The sequence below is a fragment of the Psammomys obesus genome, unplaced genomic scaffold, assembly GCF_907164565.1.
Source record: "Psammomys obesus unplaced genomic scaffold, mPsaObe1.curated_primary_1811, whole genome shotgun sequence".
NCBI lineage: Eukaryota > Metazoa > Chordata > Mammalia > Rodentia > Muridae > Psammomys > Psammomys obesus.
Genome location: NW_026585587.1, coordinates 5338776 through 5362066, shown reverse-complemented (window position 1 = coordinate 5362066; position 23291 = coordinate 5338776). Strand labels below are relative to the sequence as shown.

General features: G+C 38.8%; 1 protein-coding gene across 7 annotated transcripts in view; it reads right to left on the bottom strand.

Moving 5' to 3' along the window:
• The window catches only part of Cdc42bpa (CDC42 binding protein kinase alpha), a 217125-nt gene that overhangs the window by 12747 nt on the left and 181087 nt on the right, over window positions 1-23291 (bottom strand). For 5 of the 7 annotated variants that reach the window (XM_055608986.1, XM_055609024.1, XM_055609016.1 and 2 more), the window contains 12 exons: window positions 18117-18200; window positions 15810-15915; window positions 14717-14853; window positions 13993-14132; window positions 12635-12716; window positions 10629-10845; window positions 9879-9941; window positions 7541-8134; window positions 5436-5533; window positions 3466-3550; window positions 2462-2585; window positions 1349-1466 (listed from right to left, as the gene is read on the bottom strand). In XM_055608986.1, the coding sequence (XP_055464961.1) occupies window positions 1349-1466; window positions 2462-2585; window positions 3466-3550; window positions 5436-5533; window positions 7541-8134; window positions 9879-9941; window positions 10629-10845; window positions 12635-12716; window positions 13993-14132; window positions 14717-14853; window positions 15810-15915; window positions 18117-18200 (1848 nt within the window). Of the gene's footprint in view, window positions 1-1348; window positions 1467-2461; window positions 2586-3465; window positions 3551-5435; window positions 5534-7540; window positions 8135-9878; window positions 9942-10628; window positions 10846-12634; window positions 12717-13992; window positions 14133-14716; window positions 14854-15809; window positions 15916-18116; window positions 18201-21659; window positions 21765-23291 lie in introns of all 7 variants that reach the window. The other 2 variants (XM_055609009.1, XM_055609001.1) reach the window with 2 other exon arrangements.

The following is a 23291-nucleotide window of genomic DNA, read 5'->3' as shown; positions in this document are numbered from 1 at the left end:
TAAAGTAGCAAGAATAGGAGTAACAGGGCTTGGCCTGCAGGACAGTACCGTGTGCACTGCTCAGATGAAGGCACAGGCAGTGGAGGACTCTGGAGCAAGGTTGGCAGTGGGAAATACAGCGGCCCGTGCTCTCACCCCAGGTGGAAACTGAAAAGCAGACCACCTTACAAACAAAGCAATGTACACAGCAGCTGAGTCCAACGTGCCTGACTTTGAGCTTCTCGCTTTGTTTTACTGTGATCTAGTTCATGTACACTTCATATTTACCCAGGACAGTTAATAAATCCCAAAGGGTAACTACTGTGAATGATCTGAACTCAATATGGGAAAATCGCTGTGGCTGCCATCACCACCATCATCTTAAAGATAAGAAAGCATGGCCATGTGGTATTTACAACCAAGTATTTTGATTGAAATGAATGTAGACTTATTTTTTCTTCCCAGGAAATAAATGAAAAACTCTTTATATCCTATTATTTCACATTGGATTTTTATTGCACATCACATTTTATCACTTCTTTCTCATTTCTTCTACCACTGTCTTGAGAAGGAGATTAAACCAATGTCCTTAGGAAGAGATTAGGGTCAGTACGTGCAGTCCTCTCCAAACCTGCCGTAAGATTAGGAATTATTCTTAAAATTCTTTGTCCAACTGAGCAGCTATCCCTACTGATCAAAGGGTCATATTTGATTTTAGTCGTTTGCTAGGAGTGTATGACACTGACATTTTAGGAGCAAATAGAGCCTCAATAATTTGATATTTCCACTAGTAATTTTAACCTCAGCATAATGGGTCTGTGGATGCAATCTCCATGTTGTTAAAATACAACAGTCTTCCTATGTTGCACTTCTTTTTACACATAATTGACCAGGAAACATGCTTGGATTTGAGCAAAGGAACAAGATTTAATTTCACAGTTAGCTGAGAGGTGTGACTATGAATGATGAAGCCCTGTGAACTTCTGGGGAAAAAATACCCAAGTATTTTTCTGAAATGAGTGAAACTTTAAAGTTTCGGTAACTGCATCTGGGATTTGTTACAGAACCTTTCAAAGATGACTGCTCCTTCCACTAACAATAGCAAAATTGTATTTGCAAAATGGAAACTTTTCTGGGGTTAAGAACTTTTGTTTTGCGTTTTGACAGATTTCTGAATTTTAAGTTTCTCTATCAGGTATGTCACCATGCCTCTTAGACGTGCTGTGACATGTTGAAGGAACATGTTCTCACTATACAACACATTCTGTAAAGCTGTGCATGTATGTTAGCCTATGTACACATGTTCCCCAGGAATCTGACACTGACTCCTCACCCCGTTCATACTCACACCGCTCTTCACACCTCTTACCATGGGCAGGTCTTTTAGGATCTGTATTCCATCTCCAGGACCCATGTGTGCTATGTGGTTAAAATTAGTTGGGTTAGAAATTAATTTATTTCTCATTTCTGGATCTCGTAGCATCTCCCTGCAAGGTAGAACACCTGTTTAGACAGTTTTTCCACATTTAATCAATATAACTTTAAAAATAAAGCATACTTTGTTTTATTAAAAATAAGCTATAAGTAGAAATAATAATATATTAGTAGTTCAGTTCCTTAGACTGCTTTGCTTTTTAAATTTTAAATAAAATCTTGAGGTTTAGGATTTTATTTGTTTGTCTAGCTTGTTCAGTGCTAGGGACCAGAGACAGGGACACATACATGTATCACAAGTTCTGCACCACTGAGCTGTACCCCTTGCATCAAAGAATTCCTGCTCTACTTTGCAGATAATTTTTAAAAATTATATGTGTATCTTTTATAATACATAACATTTTAGAAATGGTTTTTAGTATGGTAACATCTGCTTGCTTATGGAGAATAGAGTTAATCTGAGTTTCCTTTTATTTTTAAAATTTAATCTTTTAGGAATGGTCTTACCCTTTAGTTCAGGGCATGCTGGCCTCAAGCTCAAGATAATCCTCCTGCCTCAGCCTCCTGAGTGCTAAGATTACAGGTGTGAGCCACCATGCCTGGCTTCTGTACTCCTTAGGCATATACAATTTTATTACATACACAGATAATTTATATTACAGTTACACGTGCCAGAAATTATACCTCTTCTGTATAAATAAAGAAAAGAGTGAAGATATGGTACTTTATCCCTATACTCTCATAACTTTGAAAGTATTAATTAAAATGGCACTGAGGATGCCACCCATTGCTGGAGGATCTGTCCCCAGGTAGAGCCTGATTCCTGGGCCTTACTCTCATGCTGTGCAAATACTCTGCCAATAAGCCACCCTGACCCTACAATTTTTGCCCAGAACTGACAAATTTTGGTGAGAAATTTTCAGATACCAAGTCTTCCTGCTAAATTGTTTCTAGCCCGTCACCTGGGTGCTGACAGCACGGATGGATCTGGCAGTATGGATGGATGCTGGCAGCAGAGATAGATGCTGAGCATAAACTAACCACACACCTCCTCTGCTGCATCCTCTCTTCCTCTGGGACTCTGAAGGAGTAACGCCGCTTGTTGTTGATATTTCTAACCATTTGTTTTCGACTATTATCTGATGTTTCAGGAACTACAAGTTCATCCCCTTCTGTGACAAAGAAAATAATGACATTATTTAAATGGTTAAAGTTCTTTCTTCCCATTAATCTCTATGACATTGCAATCAATTGTATAATAGGTACAACTGTGATAATCCAGAGTTAATGTATTAAAAATCAGAAAGCAGCAATAATTTTCAGTGGAATCAATTAGGCATAGCTTACAAAACAGAGCCCCACTTTTAATTATAAATACAAGATGCTGCACTCTTTTAGAAAACTACAGCTGTCCTGGTATCATGCTGTGATCATCATCCACCCCCACTATCGTTATATTGTCTTCCTTCTCCCGGAGAGAGTGAGTTGCTCCAGGGCTCTGAAAGAGCCGTGTGCCCCCAACCTGCCGAGCCACCTCTCCAGCCCCATTTATTTCTTCACTTTAAAAACAATGACTACACCCTCCCCAAATTCCACTTTCCACACATTATTTTCTCCCTTCTTCATTTCCTTGGATTCCTGTGTTCAGTCCTCATTCCTGTAACCTCCTCTGCCTCTTCTCACACCGTCTTCAGTACTTTAGAGGCGCTATGTGTGAAGTGACTGGAGATGGATTCCTGAAGTCCCCAAGTGGGAGGTTCTATGGTATTACAGGCACAGAAGACACAGTCAACCATATCTTCTCTATTTACCCAGGTGCTCCTCAGGCAAATAATGTGTGTCAGAGTCAAACACTTTGCTTATAACAGTCCTACAAGCTTAAACAGGATTGTCTGTTTGCGGCTTGTCTGTACTGTCTTGCCAGAGTTTGACAGTGGGCATCAGACACTGCAGAGTGAGACACGCCTGAGTCAAATATGGGCTGAGGCACTTCATAGCCTTGGACTGTTGTAATATTTCCATTGAATTGATCCTATTAATATATTTTCTTACCTGCCATCTTATTTTTGAAATATATTAATCTAATGGTCTCCAACCCTAAAAGATTTAATGATCCTTCAGTGTTTAAAGGTCGGACCTAAAAATAAAAATAAAATGTGTATTTCAATAAAACCTTTAAAATTGAATAAAAGTTTTAGTCAACTTATTAAGAATACACTATTAAGACCTTTAGCCTACCTGTGTCAAAATATAGTTCTTTTAAAAGTCTCAAGTTAATAATTTTTACTAGGAATATATATTATCAACCTAATTTGAATAAATTAACTTTTAATAACAATATATTAAAGGAAGTCTATCCTGGACAAATAAAGCCACATAGAAATATATAAACCTTAAAACCCTTGAAAACCACCAGTGACCAAAAATTTAAACTAGAAAGAACACATCTGCTTTATCAATTCTCATCACTGAACACTGAATGCCCACTATGTGGAGATGAAGGTGCTGATGGAAACAGGGTCACTCCTAAGCAGTGATGGAGGAGCCAGTCACACAAACAATGTAAGATCCACGCTTCACAGCACACATTTCAACTCAGTTCTAAGCAGATCACAGGCACACGTGAAGCAAGGGGAAGTTACTATGTACAAAATACTGCACATAGCAACATGCTGAAGTCAGAAACAGGAAATCTGGAAGAAAACAAAAGCTTATATCTTTATGGTCTTGAAGGAGGAAAGTTTCTTAAGAAGAGAAAAAGGATAGCCTAAACAACAGGAATAACACCTTACTTCAGTAAAGTCAATAATTTTGTTCAGGAAAATACATCACAAACATAAGCAGATGTCATAAATATGGAAAAAATTTATCCCATGTGTTAGTAATCCAGCATCCACATAAACAAGTCCAATAAACCAGGAAGAAAAAAATGTCAAATTCAACAACAAAGTGAGCAAATATGACCAGGCACTGCCTGCACGGGGAAATATGAAGGGTGATAAAACACATGTATCAAGACATATGCAGAAATGGTGACAATAACAAAGAATTCAAAGTAATGCTGTCAACCAGATAACAAATAAATACTAATGTATTCACTTGAAAGACAGTTTCATAGTAGTGAAAAATCAACAAACTGTATGTAGTACATATAGCAACATGTATGAATCTTAAAAACACAATAAATGAGCAAAGACAGCAAGGAAAAAACTGATAATTTCAATAATTTAATAAATTGTAAAGCCAAGCAAAACTGAGTGCTACTTTACTGAGATACACTTGAATTTCCCCTCCATTCTGAGGCAAGCGGCAGGATGGTGAACACATATGGGGGGCAGCACTCTTCTGCCTGGACAGGTGTGGGATGCAGACAGTGCATGTGGAGGCAGCGATGCCGGGAGGCTGCATTCTTGGGAAGGAGCAGAGCTCACAGTGTTATTCTTTCTACAGGCCACAAACTTGTATATTGCAAAAGTTGAATGACAAAAATGAAATAGAAAACTGTGGCCAGCCCAAATTTATAAATTTGAGGACCATATTTTTGTTGCTTTATATAATGTAGTAATTTTATGAGGGTTTACATTATAATATAGCTTAAATTGGGGCATACTCTTAATTATCTTGACTATCATTTTACTTGTTTCTCTGTTAATCAGCCTCCTACATTTCTCAACCTTGACTTTCAACTAATGGCACATACATCTATATAAAATGATTATTTTTCTTTTCTACAAAATTAATTCCATGCTTGTAAACATTTTCTTTGTTATAGAAATAGAAACATTAATGGGAAATATTATGTTTTATTAGGCGTATGAGAAATCACTATTTTTAAATCATTAGACACCTTAACAGTTTTGGTTTCACATTTCTAGCCCATAAAAATCAAGGGATTAATCACTGCCTATTGGCGCATGAAAAGTATACTCCCTCTGAGCGCTTTAATCTAAAAGTAGCAGACATTATGCTGACTTTCTAGGCTGTAACTAACCAGATCAGCCCACATTTTAGTATTCCATTACCTTTTTGAGAGGAAGAGTCTGTATCCATTCCATGGAGTTTACGTCAAAGATATCAACTGCATTTTCACTATAAACAGAGAGATATGGTGCATTGTAACCTGGGGAAGGAAGAAAGGCATGGCCTGTTAATTATTGTGAACTATTTGTTTTGTTTTAATTAATTTATTTTTCTATTAATTACAACTAGACCCCTCCCAATCCCATCCTCCCTCATTTCTTCCCATGCCCCTCCCCCAGTCCACCGACAGGGGAGGTCCTCCTCTCTTTCCATCTGACCCTAGTCTATCAGGTCTCCTCAGGACTAGCTGCACTGTCTTCCTCTGTGGCCTGGTGAGGCTGTTTCCCCCTCAAGAGGGAGGTGATCAAAGAGCCAACCCCTGGGTTCATGTCAGAGACAGTCCCTGTTCCCATTACTAGGAACCCACTTAGACAATGAGCTGCCACGGGCTACCGTTAAGCTCCAAACATGTTGATAGGTCCAGCCTAAGCAACTACAGAGGAGGTTTTTCAAAGCCCCACAGTTATTATATAAAATTATGTTAAACCATTTCTGAAGTGAACAGAACATAAATCATAAAGAACTGATATGCTATAGCTTACATCATAAAGCCCAACACAGAAGGAGTCAATTAACTAACACACCTTGTCCAGTAAGAAATTTCATTGCATTTTAAAGCACTGGGCTTTTAAAGCAGTTATGCTGCCGACAGTGAAATAAACATACACAATGCAGACATGTTGACCTACGTGTTCTAGTCCAGAACAGAAAAGCAAGGTATGCATGACATGTGTATCATAGCACATCTCTGCTACAGACATGTGCCACCTGCAGCTGCATGACAAGAACAGATGCTCAACACACACTTGTGGAGGAGTGGTGACACCAGCAGAGAATAAGTGATTCACTCGAACTACTACGGTTCCAACGGAATCACTTGCACAACTAGCTAGACATGAGTTAGTCTGATTTTTACTTTACATTAGATCTAACTCTGCTACAAAAACAGCACTTATCTGTTATGTCACTGAGAAAAATGTTCATTCAAAAGAAATAAAACACTATGAATAGTTCAATCTGGGTGGCAGGGTCAGAGGGCTGTTGGCTGTTCTTTTACTATAGATTTCCTCCTTTATCTGTTGTGTGCACTCAGTGTTCGGCATACATTCTCTCCCTTGCCTTTACCTGGATGCCCTATCCCTCTATCTCTCTCTCATCCCTGCTCCAGGGGAGAGGGTCCCACCTCTTCCTCCAGGAATCCTTTTACTAGAACTCTCAATTCCACCCTGTCTGGACCCTTCTGGGACATCTTATCCTATTTTCTGTATTTTCCAAATAGTCCACATTTTTCTGCTGATCCTCTAATGGTTCTTCCCTCTCAGCATTTAAACAGGCTCAAGAGGCTTCCATGCTAACAAAGCAATTTGGATCAGATCGTCTCTCTGCTGAAAGCAACCGTAACTCGGCATTCTCTTCAAGCACTTGTCTGCCAGCAGTCTTCCCTCTGTGAGAGCAGTCTGCACTGCATCTATCTCACTCATGACCTCATCGCATATAGCAAAGTAAAATCTATTCAACAACTATTATTATTCAGTGAGAAGGTATTAAATGATATATCAATATTTTAATATTTATGGAAAGAGTAAAATAAGTTAACTTAAATCTATGTATATACCTATAAAATATGAAATGTAGTAACAATTCTAATAAAGGCTACACTATGCCTTCTGAGAACTGGCTAAACCCCCCCACTGAGTACCTTCTCCAGCATTAAGTCTTATGTACTACTGCTACTTCAGGATACTGTATTTGGGGGGACAATGAAGAGAACAATTTGGAATTATTTCAAAATACAACAACATGGAGACAAAAAAAAAAAGTTTCTCAGTAAGTTTCCATAGAAAGATTAGTTTTATTTACAAGCATTTAAAGATGACCCTATCTGTTTAGGTTTTACAAGATATGGTTATTTTACAAAAGCAACATAATTAGTACTTGGGGAAGACTTAAGAATGATTAAGAAAACAAGCTGTTAGTAAAATGATTATATTTAAAGCAAATGGAAAAGCAAAAAGGGAAGAAGGCAGACAAATAAGGAGAATCTTACAACAAGAGGAAGGACTGGCTGGCCACATCAATTCCTGCTGTCTAGATCTTCGGCCCTGGCAGTCTGTGTATATGCCAATGCTGTTAAAACACAGCAAATACTCTTTGTTGGAGATCTCAACTGCACAGATAGCATCCATTGGTTGGTGTGTAATGAATGATAGTGTGTGGTCATTTGAATGGAGCATATTGCATGGACTCCCGTCTCCATTCAAGGGGTATCTGAGAAATCCGGACTGGAATCCCACACAGAGTTGCTCACTGAAGATGGCCATCCACTGAACATTACATGGGACTTGAATTTCCTTAAATTTCCGGTGCCGGGTCTTGCTTTGGAGCAGTTCATAGCAGAGGACCTGTCTTTTCATAGCCACACACAGACAGGACAGAGCTCCATGGCGCACTTTCCCAGCAGTTATGGTTTGACACCCTTTAGTTTCTGCCAGTTTATAAAAATCCGTCTCTCGTCCATCCAAAGCTGACATAGGAAAAAGTCGGACATGGCGATTTCGGCCTGAGATCACAGCAACAAGCTGGTCCCTCGGAATGAGTTCAATCTGATGAATTTTCTTATTATCACCAACTCTAATAATCTCTACAGGAAAAAACAACAACATTAAATGCAAAGCTGTTGTATTAATTGTATCTAAATTAAACTCCAAAGTATATAACCCAACTCATATTAAAGACACATACACACAAAAGTAACAAAGAGAGAAAAAGGAAGATAATTAAACCCATTATCAAGCCATTTAGCCCACTGATAGCTGATAGCTCCTGTTAAGTTCAAAATTGAGTTCAGCATTGTCAGTCAAGGCAGGGAATCCCTGTGTAAAAACATGCTTAGCTTCACAAAGTTGGCTTTTTGGCACTAAATTCTAGGAAATTCAAATGGAGTTCCCATTTTAAAAATCCAAGTAATTGTGTAGCTCATGTTTCTTTTTGGGTATTTTATTTTATGTATGTAGGTGTCCTGTCTATGTGCATATCTGTGAATCACTTGCGTGCCTGTCTCCATGGAAGCCAGACGAAGGCATTAGATCACCTGGAACATACGTAATAGAGGGTGTAAGTCACCACGTGGGTGCTGGGAACTGAACCCCTGGAGTCTTCTACAAGAACAGCAAGTGCTCTCAACAGCTGAGTCACCTCTCCAGCCCTACCTCTTCAGGTATTTCTTTTCTGTGTCCACGTGTGGCCATCTACGTATGTACAGGTGTGTGGCCACCAGAAATCAGCCTAGGGTGTTCTTTCTCAGCAGCTGTCTGCCTTGAGGTATTGTTTTTTTTTTTTTTAATTAAAAATTTTAAATTGTGTATGTGTGAGGGTGCATGTCACAGGACAGGGTGGTGGTTACAGGACAAATCTGTGGAGTCAGTTTTCTTCTTCCACCTTTATGTGGGTTCCAGAGGTCAAACTCAAGTCACCAGGCTTGCTTGGCACCTTTATCTGCTGAGTCATCTTCCCCACCCCCCACCTCTGTTTACTAAGTCAGGGTCTCTCATTGGGACTTGGGGTTTGACAAGTAGGCTAGGCTGGCTGGCCAGTGACTAACAGGAGCCCGTCTGTCTTTGCCTTCCCAGGTCTGGGATCACAAGCACACATTACCATGCCCAGCTTTTTATGTGGGTTCTAGGAATCAAATGCTCACATGGAAGTACTTCACCAATTGATAGGATTTTCCTAACTCCTCCCAAGGCACTGCTATGGGTAACAAACTCATCAAGTTTAAATGAACTGCTTTCTCAAGATCTAACCTGATATAAAGACAGAACTTAAAATGCTATGTTTATGAATAGCAAATTCAATTGGTTTGCTTTATTTCCTCAGCACGTAAATTTCCCCCTAAGGACCTAAAAATCTGTTGTAGTGAACCACAGGGGAATTCTAGACATATCTCTTTACTAAGCATGAAAAGTAATTTGTAGTTTTGTTTTATGCACCATCTTCGACACAGTTCAATGAAACGACAGGAGAGGGATAACACAATTGAGGCTTTAGAACTTAAAAGGGGTAATAAAATTGAAAAAAAAAAAACTTTTGATTTAAAGCTGGGTATGGTGGTGCATACCTTTGATCCTAGCACTCAGGAGGAAGAAGCAGGCATATCTATGAGTTCAGCCAGCATGGTCTACACAGTGAGTTCTAGGGCAGGTAGAGTTACATAGTGAAATCCTATCTTTAAAAAGAGAGGAAGAAAATCAAATCTTTTGATTTAAAAAAAATATAAAATTCTATCTGGAACATTTTAGTAACAGAATCTTGCTCTTAGACTTTAGGTTCAGGAATTTTCTAACATATCGTTTAAAATTCCTCCAGATTACTGCGTGTTCTCTTACCATCTTTGGTGACGTGCACAACAAACAATCCTTCTTCATTCCCCAAAGCTATCCTTTCATGATCTATGTAAGACACAAACATTTCCATCAGATACAAATCACGTAAAGAGAACAGAATAAAGCAGACAATGAGAAAATTTGGCATAATAGTGAAGATAAATAACAAAATCAAAATGTATGATTATATTTCCTCTCAGATTACAGCAGTACATATCTCACGCCTTTTAAAATAGAACAATCAATTAAAAATCTGCTTATCCAATAATGAGAAAATTAAAGACCTAGTTAGTTAGTCTCATAGACATCATCTGTTCTAGAAACACGGTGAAACACGGCATTTGACTACACGTCTCACTGTTTTCTAACGGCAGCAGAAGCGGGACATACATGTACTTAGGAGGAGAGCAACCGGTAACCCGCCACATGCAGAAGCTGCCGTGCGCTGCTAGCACGTGCTATGTTCTGGGATTTCAAAACTCCTCAATGACACACATCACACACGAAACCTACATTCCAGGAATTGTTTCAACTCCCAAAAGCAGAGAAAGGCTAGCAGGCTGACTTTTTAGGAAGACAGCACATTTCTAGTCATGAAGTGCTAAAAACACAGACCTGAGACCAGCCTCATCCATCCCACAAACACCTGCACATATGCCAGACACTGGAGACTCCTACGTGAAAGCTGGTGCCAGCTCAAAGCACAGATCAGTAAACAGTCGTGACAATGTGATGAGTGACAAAAGTTCATACCTATGATCGCAGCGGCCTGCGTTGTTTTAATGAGGGGCAGAGTGCTGTCATAAGCCTCTTTGGGAACATACACCGAGCGGTCTCGGAATTTGTTCTTCTTCAAAATCTTGTGTAGTTCACTCAGCACTCCCACCCACTTACTTCTCTCATTCTCACTGTCTGCTAGCATCAGGATGGAACATTTGTTACTAGGTGCTGAGAGCTGGGAAGCTGTGACCTGAAACAATTCAATATTCACAACATTAGAAAACAGACATCTTTTACACTAGCTTCAGGATTATGCTCATTTGCTTAGCACTCATCAGTAAAATGAACACTTATTAAATTATCCCTTTAGCAAACTTTAGCTACAGCAAATGACAGTGTCTCACTGTAACCCTACAATTCAAACAAGAGGGATACAAGCCAAAAAGAAATATTACTATCATTTCATGCCCTTTGTTACAAATACCATAAAACACCATAAAAATGCATTATACATATTAATTTAACAACTGACCCTTAAAATTATCGTGTACCAGAGAGAAAAGTACTTTGCAAATATTAAGTCACTTAACTCTCTTAACAGCTTCCTGAGACAGGAACTCTGATTATGTCCTAACTACATATATGGAAATCCATGATAGAGGAAAAGCAATTTCTCAAGGGCATGCGGTTAGAGCGTGTTTCTATGATCTGAAGCACCACATCTTGAAACAGTATGCAAATGAAGGCTTACAAGTCGATCAGAGCAGTTTAAATTATGCATATATTACATATATATATGTGTATACTCACCTATGCTCTAAACATCAGTGACAACACAATTTTACTGTAAATTAGTTACAGGTAAGTGAGTCTTTATAGACTCCATTGTTAGCTAGGAGAGAATAAACAGTTGTTGGCCTAGAAAGAAGGTTTAATCTTTGACCTTCCTTAGATTCACAAATAGGAAGTAGGAAAGATATAAGTATAAAATAGCTTTGCAAATTTATATTGTTGATTTCACCATGATGGCTATCAGCAATTATTTGTGTGCAATTATTAGAGTGAGGGGGAGGGAGAAAATATGAAAAGAATTGACATTGACAGCCAGCAGATGTAAGAAAAAGGTTACTTTGGATTTTCCTGTTCTAATAAGCTGGATGCAGCCACAGGAAGAAGATCAGCTAGCACTGCAGAGCAGTGAAAAAGAGCACTACTCAAGTTTTGTAATATTTTTTTTTTTATAAAGAAATAGACAACTGAAACACAATTTTTAAAACTGGAGTTTTATAGAGACAAACTTTTATTTTTTTAAGTTGTGAAATCTCATGTGGTAATATTTATTTGAAGATTAACTGGGACTAAAAAGAACATGAAGAACACTTTAGAAACATTAATGCATTCTACAAATCTTAGCTCAATTTTGTATTTAGGTAAATCCTGGATGGTATGGTTACATAAATGAGTACTAGGTCTTGGTCTTGTCCTACTGACGTTATTTATGTTTTATACAGAGTAGCAAAACATACTCATTAAAAACAAGTATCAATCCGGTGCAGTGGTGCATGCCTTTAATCCCAGCACTCAGGGAGGCAGAGGTAGGCGGATGTTTGTGAGTTTGAGGTCAGCCTGGTCTACAAAGTGAGTCCAGGACAACCAGGGCTACATAGAGAAAGGCTGTCTTGAAAAACTTAAAAGAAAAGAAAGACAGACAGATAGAAAAGTGATCCGGTGCCAGACAGATGGCTCAATGGATAAAGCATGTGGGTCGGAGTCTGGACCCTAGAACCCAGGTAAAAGCTGGATAGGTTTGCCTATTGTCCTAGCGCTCCAGAGGTAGAGCCAGCGATCGCCAGGGCAGGCTGGCTACACTCCTACAGATGCGAGCCGCAGGCTCAGTGGGACTCTGTCTCAATAAGGAAGGTGGACAGCAATCAAGGAAGATACATGATGTCAACCTCTGGCCTTCACATGCATATGCACACAGAGACACATACAAAAACACCCAGAGTAATGAAGAGTTCAAGACATTCAAGACTTACTCTAAATATACACGGAATATCTTTTCGACTTGCGTGAATAACATCAGAAGCCAAGACTGAACTCACGGAAAATTCTTCATCTCTGAAATAAAAGGTAAACATCTGAGGCTATTTATTACATGTTGCTGTGTGTGTGGTTTTGCTTATCCACCCAAATGACATATACAAAGCAATCATCAAAGTTTAAGTGTATAAACATCCAATCTCTTCTATTTTTGATTGTGAGTCTAGCCTTTTTAACAGTGGAGCCATCTCTCCAGTCCTAAACACCCAATCTCAACTTAAAACAAAACAAAACACAAACTTTCTCCACCTAATGGCAGACAGTGCTCAAGGTAATTCATCAGCTCACCCTGGCACTGCACATAGCTGCTGACTCACACAGACACACAGGGAACACATAGGCAGAAGGTCATTTCTTAGTCTCCAGTCCCAGTGGACTCTTCTGTCTGCAATAAGTCTCACATGTACTCAGTCACTTTATGTGGCACTGTGTCTTCTGCACCTAAGACAGTGATTTATCCCTCTGTCCTGTAATGTCATCAGTACCACCACTCCTTTTGTCGTAACAGTCCTGACACTGTCTTCTATTTGTTTGAACAGACATTTTTGCTGTTGTCCATGTTATCCTTAACTGTGTGGGCTAAGGCACTCCCTTTTGCCTAGGCCCCAGTTTTCATTCAGTCCATTAGCAGGTCTACTGAATTTCCCTTGCTGATATTCCTTGTACCGATCCCTTGTATTTCACTGTGTTTCAGACATCACTATGCATAGCTGGAAATGTGCATTTTGAGCAATGGTTATATCTGAATGGCAGACATGTGGAATCCATCAATTATGAATAATAGCTGAAGCTGTAGGAGAAAATAAAATCAACCAGACAGTTCCTAAAGTCCCCCAAAAGGAGGAAGAAGGTGCTCGAGGAATCTGGTGCACATGAAGAATCTGGACAATGGAGCTAGAGAAACACAGATCCTTAATGTTTGCTACTGCAGTATGTTGTCTGGGGCTGGTATGAGATGTCCCCTTTACTGACACTGAATCATTTTGGACTTTCAGGTAATGACTTGAACAGCACAAATTTAGAACTTTTTTTTTTTTTTTTTTACTACATAACCTTTAAACTGGTCTTTTAGAGCTAAACTTTGACTTACAGCTCCACACACTCAATGTATAAGTCAACGTGCCCTAAATCACCCCTAACTTGCTACTTTCTAGTATATCACAGTAGCTGTAGGGCTAAACCTGAAAATGACACAAAATTAATTATTTAACCAAAGCATAGTCACATAAAAGAAACAGCATAAACCTTAATCCTTTGCTGCAATGACACACATGTCTTCATCCCTTGGGCTTACCTCATGTCAATCACTTGACTAATGACGGAGCTGGGCTGGGATGCTTTTCCCTCCGCGATATCGTAAAGAAATAGTTTGAAGTCGCAGACCACAGCCAGTGCTCTTTGCCATCCTTTCTTCACTCCAGCCGGCTTAGGGATCTTAGTTTAGTTTCAGTCAGATAGACAAACAAAGCAAGCTCAAATGAAAATGACAGCGAAAGTGCTGGTTCCATGTGCACTACAGGTGACACCTGAGGTTGCCCACACCTAGTCTAGGTCACAAGGCAGCAAGGGGGACATGGTGATACTAGTATGGGGAAAGGGAGACCACACTTCAGGTCAGATGGTTTTTATAGGGTTCTGATGGTACCACTTCAAACTAACAACTGACAAAAACAAAAGTTATTCATGGCTTTTTAGAGAAAGAGCATAAGAGGCAAATGTGATGATGATACTGATATTCAGTTCACACTGTAAATGTTACCCAGGATGGCACACTAATGCCTTGACAGTCCCTAACTTACACCTCAGCTGCACTCTGCCTCTCTGGCAAGACCAGAGGCCGAAGACTCTTTTATGATGATTTCAATGTAAATCTCAAGATACAAAGAGCACAGAACTTTGTAATATTTTAGAATTCATTTCCAAGTAATCATGACTTGATAAAATATTATTTAATGAGTTTGATTCATTACATTTTATGTCAAGCACTGTGCTACTGAGTGGCTAACAAAGGTACTCACCCTGACATGGCCCTCATACGCTGTCCCTACTCCCTTCTGTGGGTCTATGCCAAGTGGACCTTTAGTCTGCTCAGGAGGAACTGGACAAGCAGTCGGAGCTTTGTTCACACAGGTTATATGACACGAGAATCCACACACTTTTGGAGGGGAAAAAAAGATAATTTAGATAAAATTTCATTTTAACAACAACAACAAATTTTATTTGATACTAACTGCATGCCCGGTGCTATGCCAGACGAGTTCTTGCTTTCTACTTTATTTTAAACAACCATTTTATCACTAGGGAAACAGATCTAGCTGCTTGCCAGTTTCAGAAGTTCATAGAGAAGTAAATATTTTTATTATTTATATTATTCTCTTTAATATTAGTAATCAAAGTGAGAAGCAAATGGATTAAAAAAAAAACAACCCCAACCTTGTATATAACATGGCTGATTCAGCTACTCAATGTCTCAATCAACACTGTTAATTAATCTGAGTGTGGTGTGCATGTATGTGTTTGCACGTGTATGAGTACTTGTTCACATATGTGTGGGATGTGGAAGTTCGAGGCTGATGTCAGGCACCCTCCTCCATCTGCCACTTCCCTCTTGATTTCCCGAGGCTCAGTCTCCAGCTGAAGCTGGAGCTCAGCACTTCAGCTGGTCCAGCACGCCAGCATCCTCAAGGCTCTCCTGTTTCTACCTTCTGAGGGCTGGGACCACAGGTGGGCCACCCGGCATTTACATGTGTGCTGGAGACTCAAGCTCTGGGCCTCTGTTTCTGTGGCAAGCATGTTATTTCCTGAGGCAGCTCCCTAGCCTTGGTAACTGGCAACTTTTACCAACTGAAAACAAGTGTTTCAGTGACTAGGAAGGTATAAACAAAGGGGAGCATTTGGAGCTATATTCTACAAGCTTTCAGTACAAGCTGGATCAGTGTTAACTTCATGGGGCATTTTCTGTCATCTCTGTTACACACTTGCTTAGAGTCCGAGATGGGTGGCAGCAGTGATGGAATTCAAACCCACCCATCTGCTTACAGCCTGCGTACCCTGTTAGCAACAGTACTGTTAGAAAATGAAGACCTGTATTTTCTTCGCTGCTGTTCTTACCTTCACAGGAACAGCCCTGTCTTATCAAACCAACCATCAAGGAGGTACACTGATGGCACTTGGTAGGGGCATTGAAAGACTTCACAAAAAACTGATGAGTCTTGCGCTGCAAAATAAATGACAGGGGAGTTAGGCCTTCTGCCTCTTTCCGCATGTCTGCAGGGAGCTGCAGGCCCTTCTCACTCACCAGAGAGAAACCTTATGCACACTGCACATACTTCCACGTTCAACTTCAAGTTTACTTTTGTTTCTGGAATTTTTGACTATAAACTTTACTGTTTCTGATTGTATTTGACTTGTCAGGAATTCTTATTTTACAAATGTTGGCTCTTTTCTGCCAGGCTTTGATAGCTGTCTTTTACTTAATCCTTTTCACTTCTTTCCTCAGCTACTGACTGAAATGAGAAACTCATCTTCTGTCTCTATGTCATTGTCTGACCTTGACTTTCGTAAGAGTTTGTATTTCTAAAATAGTTTAGTTTCAGTTTTCTCTTGAACTCTTTCATCTATCACTTCAAATCTCCCTTTCTCTTCTATCTTGGGAAATACTGTTATTATCTGGGGAGGGACGGAGTGTGTGCAGGTGCCACAGGACTCCTGCGGTAGTCAGAGGACAACTTTCAAGTCAGTTTTTTTTGCACCTTGCCATCTCTGCTGCTGTACTGTGTACTCCAGGCCAGCTGGCCCTTGAGCTTCCAGAACAATCTGCGGGCTCTGCTTTCCACCTGCCCTAGAGTGCTAAGATACACACTGCAGCATCTGGCCTTTCACATGGGCTCCCAGGAGAAGTGCAGGCTATCAGGTTGCATGGCGAGCACCTCAACAGAGGAGCCACAGCCCTTGCCTGACATTTTATTTCCAAGCTTTCCTATCTCCAACTGGTCATTAGTCATGTTCTGATCACTTCAATATGTAAATTCCTTCAGAAACATTTAAACATTCTGAGCATGTTTTAAGTGTTTTCTTGTATCTTTTACTGAAGCTTTTCATTTTTTTTGTTTTGTTTTAAAATATTTATTTATCTTTATTTTATGTGCATTAGCGTGAAGGTGTCAGATCCCTTGGAATGGACATTACGGACAGTTGTAAGCTGCCATGTGGGTACTGGGAATTGAACCCAGGTCCTCTGGAAGAGCAGACGGTGCTCTTAACCACTGACCCATCTCTCCAGCCCCCTACTGAAGCTTTTCATCTCTAATTTGAAAAAAAAAAATTGGAGCATTTTTTTTTAATACAAAGCTTTATTTTTGCTGTGTTTGTGTGTCACTTTATACGCTAAGACATGAAGGTGCCCTGGAGGTCAGAAGAGGGCACCCTGAAGCCCTGAAGATGGAGTTACAGGCAGTGGTGAACGGCCTGATAGTGCTCAAGTCAGAACTCTGGTCCTCTGGAGAGCAGCAAGTGCTCTTAACCTCAGAGCCAGCATTCTAGACCCTATCTTTCTACTTCTACCTCTTCCTTACTGAAAGTCAGATTATACTCTGTAAACATTGACACTATTCCTGTCATATGGCTTACCTTTCAGATTTTTTCACCTCATTTTCTAACTGACTTATTTTTCTGCTATATTTATTCTTCTCACTCTATTATTAAAGCCCTTTGTGGACTTCAGCAGTCATATCCTTATGTCAAGTACTTCTAGATTACTTCTTATCACTGCTTTATCTTGTCTGGCATTACCTGTCTCTGTAAGGTATTTATTATGTTTACTTTAAATTAATATTCTGTCTGGCCTCATTTTGTAATGGTATCTAGTTTTTTTTTTTTTTAAGCAGATGTTCTTTTATACTTTTAAAAATCAGTTTTCAGAGCCATTGACCTCTTTGATTTGTGATTTATTTGCAGCTTATGTTCTGGGGAAGAAGACCACTGGTTTTCCAGTTTCTAGAATGTTTTTTGGATGGGCTTAGACAAGAAGCTCAGTCTTCATGACCTGTCATGTACAATGCCCTCGCCATAGGAGCATGGGAGGAGGGAGAGGGCCACCTTTACTCTTCATTCAGCATCTCTTTTTCAGTGTTTGGTTAACCTTGGACTCATATTCTCTGACAAGGGGCCTCAACTTAATTCAGGGTTCCTCTAATAGGCTTTGAAACATATTTTAAGAATTAAATACTGCACACTTCTTCCAACTTTCAGAACGGTATTTGTATTCATTATAGAATTTTCTTCCCAAGTTTTTCTTTTTTTTTAATTTTTAAAAATTTTATAGCTTTGAGGAAATCAGTATCAAAACTCACAGCAAATAACCAAAGTAGAAGAACTTCCCTGCCACCTTCTGGAGCACACTGAGCTTAGAGCAAGTACCTTAGGTGGAAAGCCAGCTGACGCCGGGCACGCCTTTTTCCGTAACGTTGGGGTGTGAGCGGGAAGCGGAGCAGGGTCTGCGATCTGAATCCCGGGCAGAAGAGGGAAGGAATATCATGAGACGCTGCTCACTCTACTTAGAGCAAGTCAGACCAGACAACGTGCAACAATGCTAAGGAGACATGGCCTCACCTCCCTGAGGGCCAAGTTCCCACAGAACTGTGGGTTAGGTCTGAGCTCACCATCTTTACAAAGGAAGTATTTTCCTCAATCACAATCATTTCAATTTGGAAATTGAAAAAGAAATAAATAGGAAATAAAATCCACAGAATAAAACGAAAATCACAGCATGTAACTTATACAAAAATGAAGGCATTTTCACATTCATTTGAATTTGTCACACTGACACTTAAAAATACCTGAATATCCAGCAAGATTTATGATATTTAGAAGATTGCTTTCTTAAACAACATTTTATTATGTATGACTTTGTGTGCATGTATGCACATGAGCGTGCTTGTATATGTGTATACATGATGTATAGGTGTGAGCTAGATGAACATATAGGTGTGGAGGTTAGCGCACAACTTTGTGAAGTTACTTCTCTCCTACTTATGTGCATATCAGCAACAAAGCTCAGGTTTGCCCAGCAAATGCAGTACCAGGCTTAGAAGATTATTTTTTCACTATTTGATTTTCATATTTAGAATATATATTATGTATATGGAATATAATTATGTAGATTTTTAACACAATTATTATTATTGGGATTATAAATTTAATTCAAGTTTAGTTATAAACCACATTTTTACTGTAATTAAAATAAAGTCTACCTTGTGAAGTATTGTATAAAATATTTCTTTTGAATAAAAAGTACCAGTGATTTTATTGAAGGTTATTGTTGGGGAGGAGGCTTAATTAGAAAAAAAAAAAAAAAAAGACAGTAACTTCTTTTTAGAATATTATGCGAGCACACAAGAAAAACAAGTTAAACTTTGTGTATACAGTCACAGAATAGTAAAATATTTAGAGAAAGTTGGGTAGTTTCCTGTTTCTAACCATAACCTCTAAAACTAATCATATATAAATTGTGATCCTGATATGGAATTTGACTGAGTATCTCAGTTTTCTGTGAACTATGAGTTTACATTCAATTTAAATTTTGTTTACTTCTGAGCAGCTGAGAGAGTACTGAGCCCAAGTTACAATTTAACATTTGAGAAGATAAATATAAAAGATAAAAGAGGAACAACAAAAAAAACTTATGCAGAGGCTAATAAAACACAACAGCAAACAAAACTGCCATTAAGAGTTCTACAGAAAGACTTAGAGAAGTTATTAAAATTCAAGACTCAAGCAAAGGTGCTGGACAAAAGATCAACAATGCCTAATAAAAACTGCATTTAACTGGATCTTGCTCAGCCAGCACCAAGTGTTGGGGTGCTAGGACAAATCAACAGCAGCACAGAGCACTGTGACTCACTCTACTGGAGAACGAGAGAACGACCACTGTGCACTCCATTTCCACAGGTGGGAGTGTCCAACGTGAAGACGCCAATCTTCCTCATGCACATCTATGATTCAATGCAATTCAAACACAAGACTCACACAGACACACGAACACTAAAGGGAGTATACAAAACTAGGGTCAAGCAGAAAAAGAACACAGTGGCTATGAGTGTTACCCTAACTCAAGCACCAAAACTGTTTTAAGGCCATGGTGATCAAGACAACGTAGACTTCATGACTGACACTTACTCAGTGCGAGAGTAAGCAAAAGGACAAGAAGCTCCCAAGACCCACGCATGCATGCAAAGGGGAGACAGGACTGCAAAGGGCAAAATACAAGAGACTTAGTTGTTTATATGGGGAATAAAGATTAGAATCCCAATTCCCACTCCACATAGCAAATTCAGTTTGATTAAAGTCTTAAACACATAAAAGCAATAATAAAAACTTGAGAAGAAAAACATAGAAGAAAAATATTTTCATAAAGAAAATGACTTTAAAAACACAAAAAGGAGATGAGGGAGGGAGGGAAGGTGGGATTCTACAGCTGGGATACAAAGTGAATAAACTGTAATAAAAAATAAATAGATAAATCAGAAAAAAAAAACACAAAAAAGAGAAGTCACAGGAGAAGACTGACAAAGCTGACCAAAAGTTTTAAAAAAGAAAAAGGTAACACAAAATTTAAAAATTATCTTCAGACTGGGAAAAAATGTTTGCAACCAATATACCCAGCAAAGAACTCATATTCAGACTTAAAAAAAGAACATTAAAAGAAACAATACAGGAAATTAATAAATCAAATGGACAAAGGACATCAACAGCAAATCATTAGTAGCCAACAGACACATAGAAAGATGCTAAATACCATTAGAAAAGGGAGAAAGCCAAGCTAATGCAAAAATGCTCCTCCATAACCATCCAACCAGTAAAATATCTGATTGACCTGAAGGCTGGCAGGGGTGTGGAGGGATGAGGGGCTCTCACTTAAGTCTGGGATGAGAATGGTACCAGGGACTCTGGGACACAATTCAGGAAGATCTACTTAAAGTTTAAAGGACACAAAATACAACTAGTTTGCACTCAAACTGCCCTTCTGCAAAAGCAAAGATCCTAAGATGATCAGCACTGACTGTAGCAATAAAGGGCTGGAAGCAGTCTAAGCATCCCAGAGGAGGAGAATGTTTATGCATGGTGGGAGCAGAGCATTTTCTGATAGCAGTTATGGTAGTTGCTGTTTTTGTAAAGCTCTAAACACAGTTGATTTCTAAAAACAGAACAAAACAATGGAAAGAAATGTGTTCCAGATCCAGGGCAATCCACAGAGATGATGTCACCATGTTACTCTTCTTGGTGGTGAATGATGAGACCATTACTCAACACCTTTGGCTTAAAGCTTATAAAGCAGATATAATTAATGAACTAAATGCATATTCTTCCAACTAAAATGGCAAATAGTCTTTGGGGGAGAAAACTGACCAATGGGCTGCTTAAAGAAATTGACTGACATAAATTATTAACAGTGTTTTTGACTATTACAAGACATGGTTTAGTTGAATGAGTACCCATGGCTAATTTGGCGGTTAGATGAAACTATACTGCTGACACAGTTGTTCAGTTGTGATAGCATTTACAATTTCATTTTAAGTTACATTTATGATGCACTGATTAGTTATAGCATGCTTTATTAAATTGATTAGAAGAATTAAAATACACGAATCAATAATGGCACTTTCAATGCCATGTGCATACAATTTGTATCTAATGTCAATGTTTTCATAATTTTGAATGTAATATTTACATAAGCCTATCTCTACACACTAACTAAAGGCTTTTAGCTATCTACCTACCTTTTTTTTTTTTTTTTGCCTATTTCAGGTGAATATGTGTGGTAATTTTCTACATTTTTCTGTATTACCAAAATGTAATGACCTCTATGAACCATAACTTATTGCACAATGTACTTAATTAGACAGATTTCACTTAAAATTTTCAATTTCCTTTCCTGTGGAGCAAGGCTGCTCCAGGAGGCACCTTAACTGGCTCAGCTTCGCTAGATGTGGAAGGAGATGGAGACCTTGACTGGTTGTAAAACTTGATGCTTAGGTTCCATGTGTAAGTGGTGTCAAGGGGATTAGTCTAAGAAAGTAAGTCAGGAAAAAAACCCAAGAAATCACTTTTTAACAACACGTAACTCTTAAGGCATGGTCATGACAACAGTTCTGGAGGAAGATTAAAAACCCTCAGTTTGAATATTCACAGGAGAGACGGCAATATGCAAAAACACTGGTTTTAGTACAAACATTTTACTAAATATGGAGGACTGCTATAATCTGGCAGCTGTATGGGAGTTTTTGGGTGAGTAGTGACACTCATTAGGATTGGCCATCTATGGGCAAAGGGCACAGGCAAGCATTCAAACAATTCCTAAGCAGTTAACCAAAGCTGCAGCTTCAAGCTTGCTGTTCATCTCATGAGCACTGGCTTACAACGTGTGTTATCTGTATTCCATGTAAAACTTTTGTATTTCACACACAAAAAAATCATGTATGTAAAATAAATGAGTACTTCACAAAGATATGTTATAGATTACACATAATTTTGTCCTAGACAATGAAATTTAGTTCTTCTCTGGGTAGTAACTGAAGTAAAACGAATTTAACATGGGCTTTGTGTCTGACACTAATGTCAATCTTATTTTACAGCAGTAAAAATATTACTTCAGATGCACCCTTTCAAGCTAAACATCCTTAGAAACTGAAAATGCTTTGGGTTAAAAGTTAGCGTGAAGCATACTCATAGACAATTTGTTCATCCTGGCAATTTTAAAAATTACTAGGATTGAGTTAAAGAAGATAATTTGTTTTGAATATAGTGTATAAAAAAAGAACAATGTTCTAACAAACGACTAGTTTCTCTTATTACTACTATGGCTACTCTTGGGGAGGAGACGTGATGGTAGACGATGTGACCCCTCTAAATCGAAACTGATCAAACATTTAAGTAAAGACATGATAATATGAATTAAAAAGTAGTTTAGAACACTTATTAAAACAACAGAGCCTTGTATGTGAAGCTAAGTGAACAAATAAAACCTCTTAAAACTCTAAGTAAGTGATCGGAAATAGATCAGAAACAGTTTCCCAGACATTAACTTTCCAGCTCCTGTCTTCATGCCAATCAGGGCTTTCATGTCTAAGTAGACAAATAGTTTTCTCAATTTGGGGCTATTTTCTCATGTATAGTTAGAATAGAATACTGTGGTAGATAGTTTTAAAAGTCAACTTGCTACAACTTAAGAGTCACCAGGGAGGCGAGCCTCAGTGAGGACTTATATAGATCAAGTTGGCTTGTGGCGTATCAGTGAGATTCTTTTGATGCTTAGCTGATGGAGGAAGACTCAGACCACCGTGGGCAGCACTGTTCCCTAGGCAGGGCGTCCCAAACTAGGTAAGACAAGAATAAGCTAGATGAGAGCAAGCAGGCATCATGAGCACATTATTTCTCTCTGTTCTTGACTACAGATATGGTGTGACCAGCTTTGTGACTTCCCTGAAATAAATGAGAATTATGAGCAACTAAATCCTTTCCTATATTGCTTTTGGTCAAGTGTTGTTTTTATCTATCTATCTATCTATCTATCTATCTATCTATCTATCTATCTAT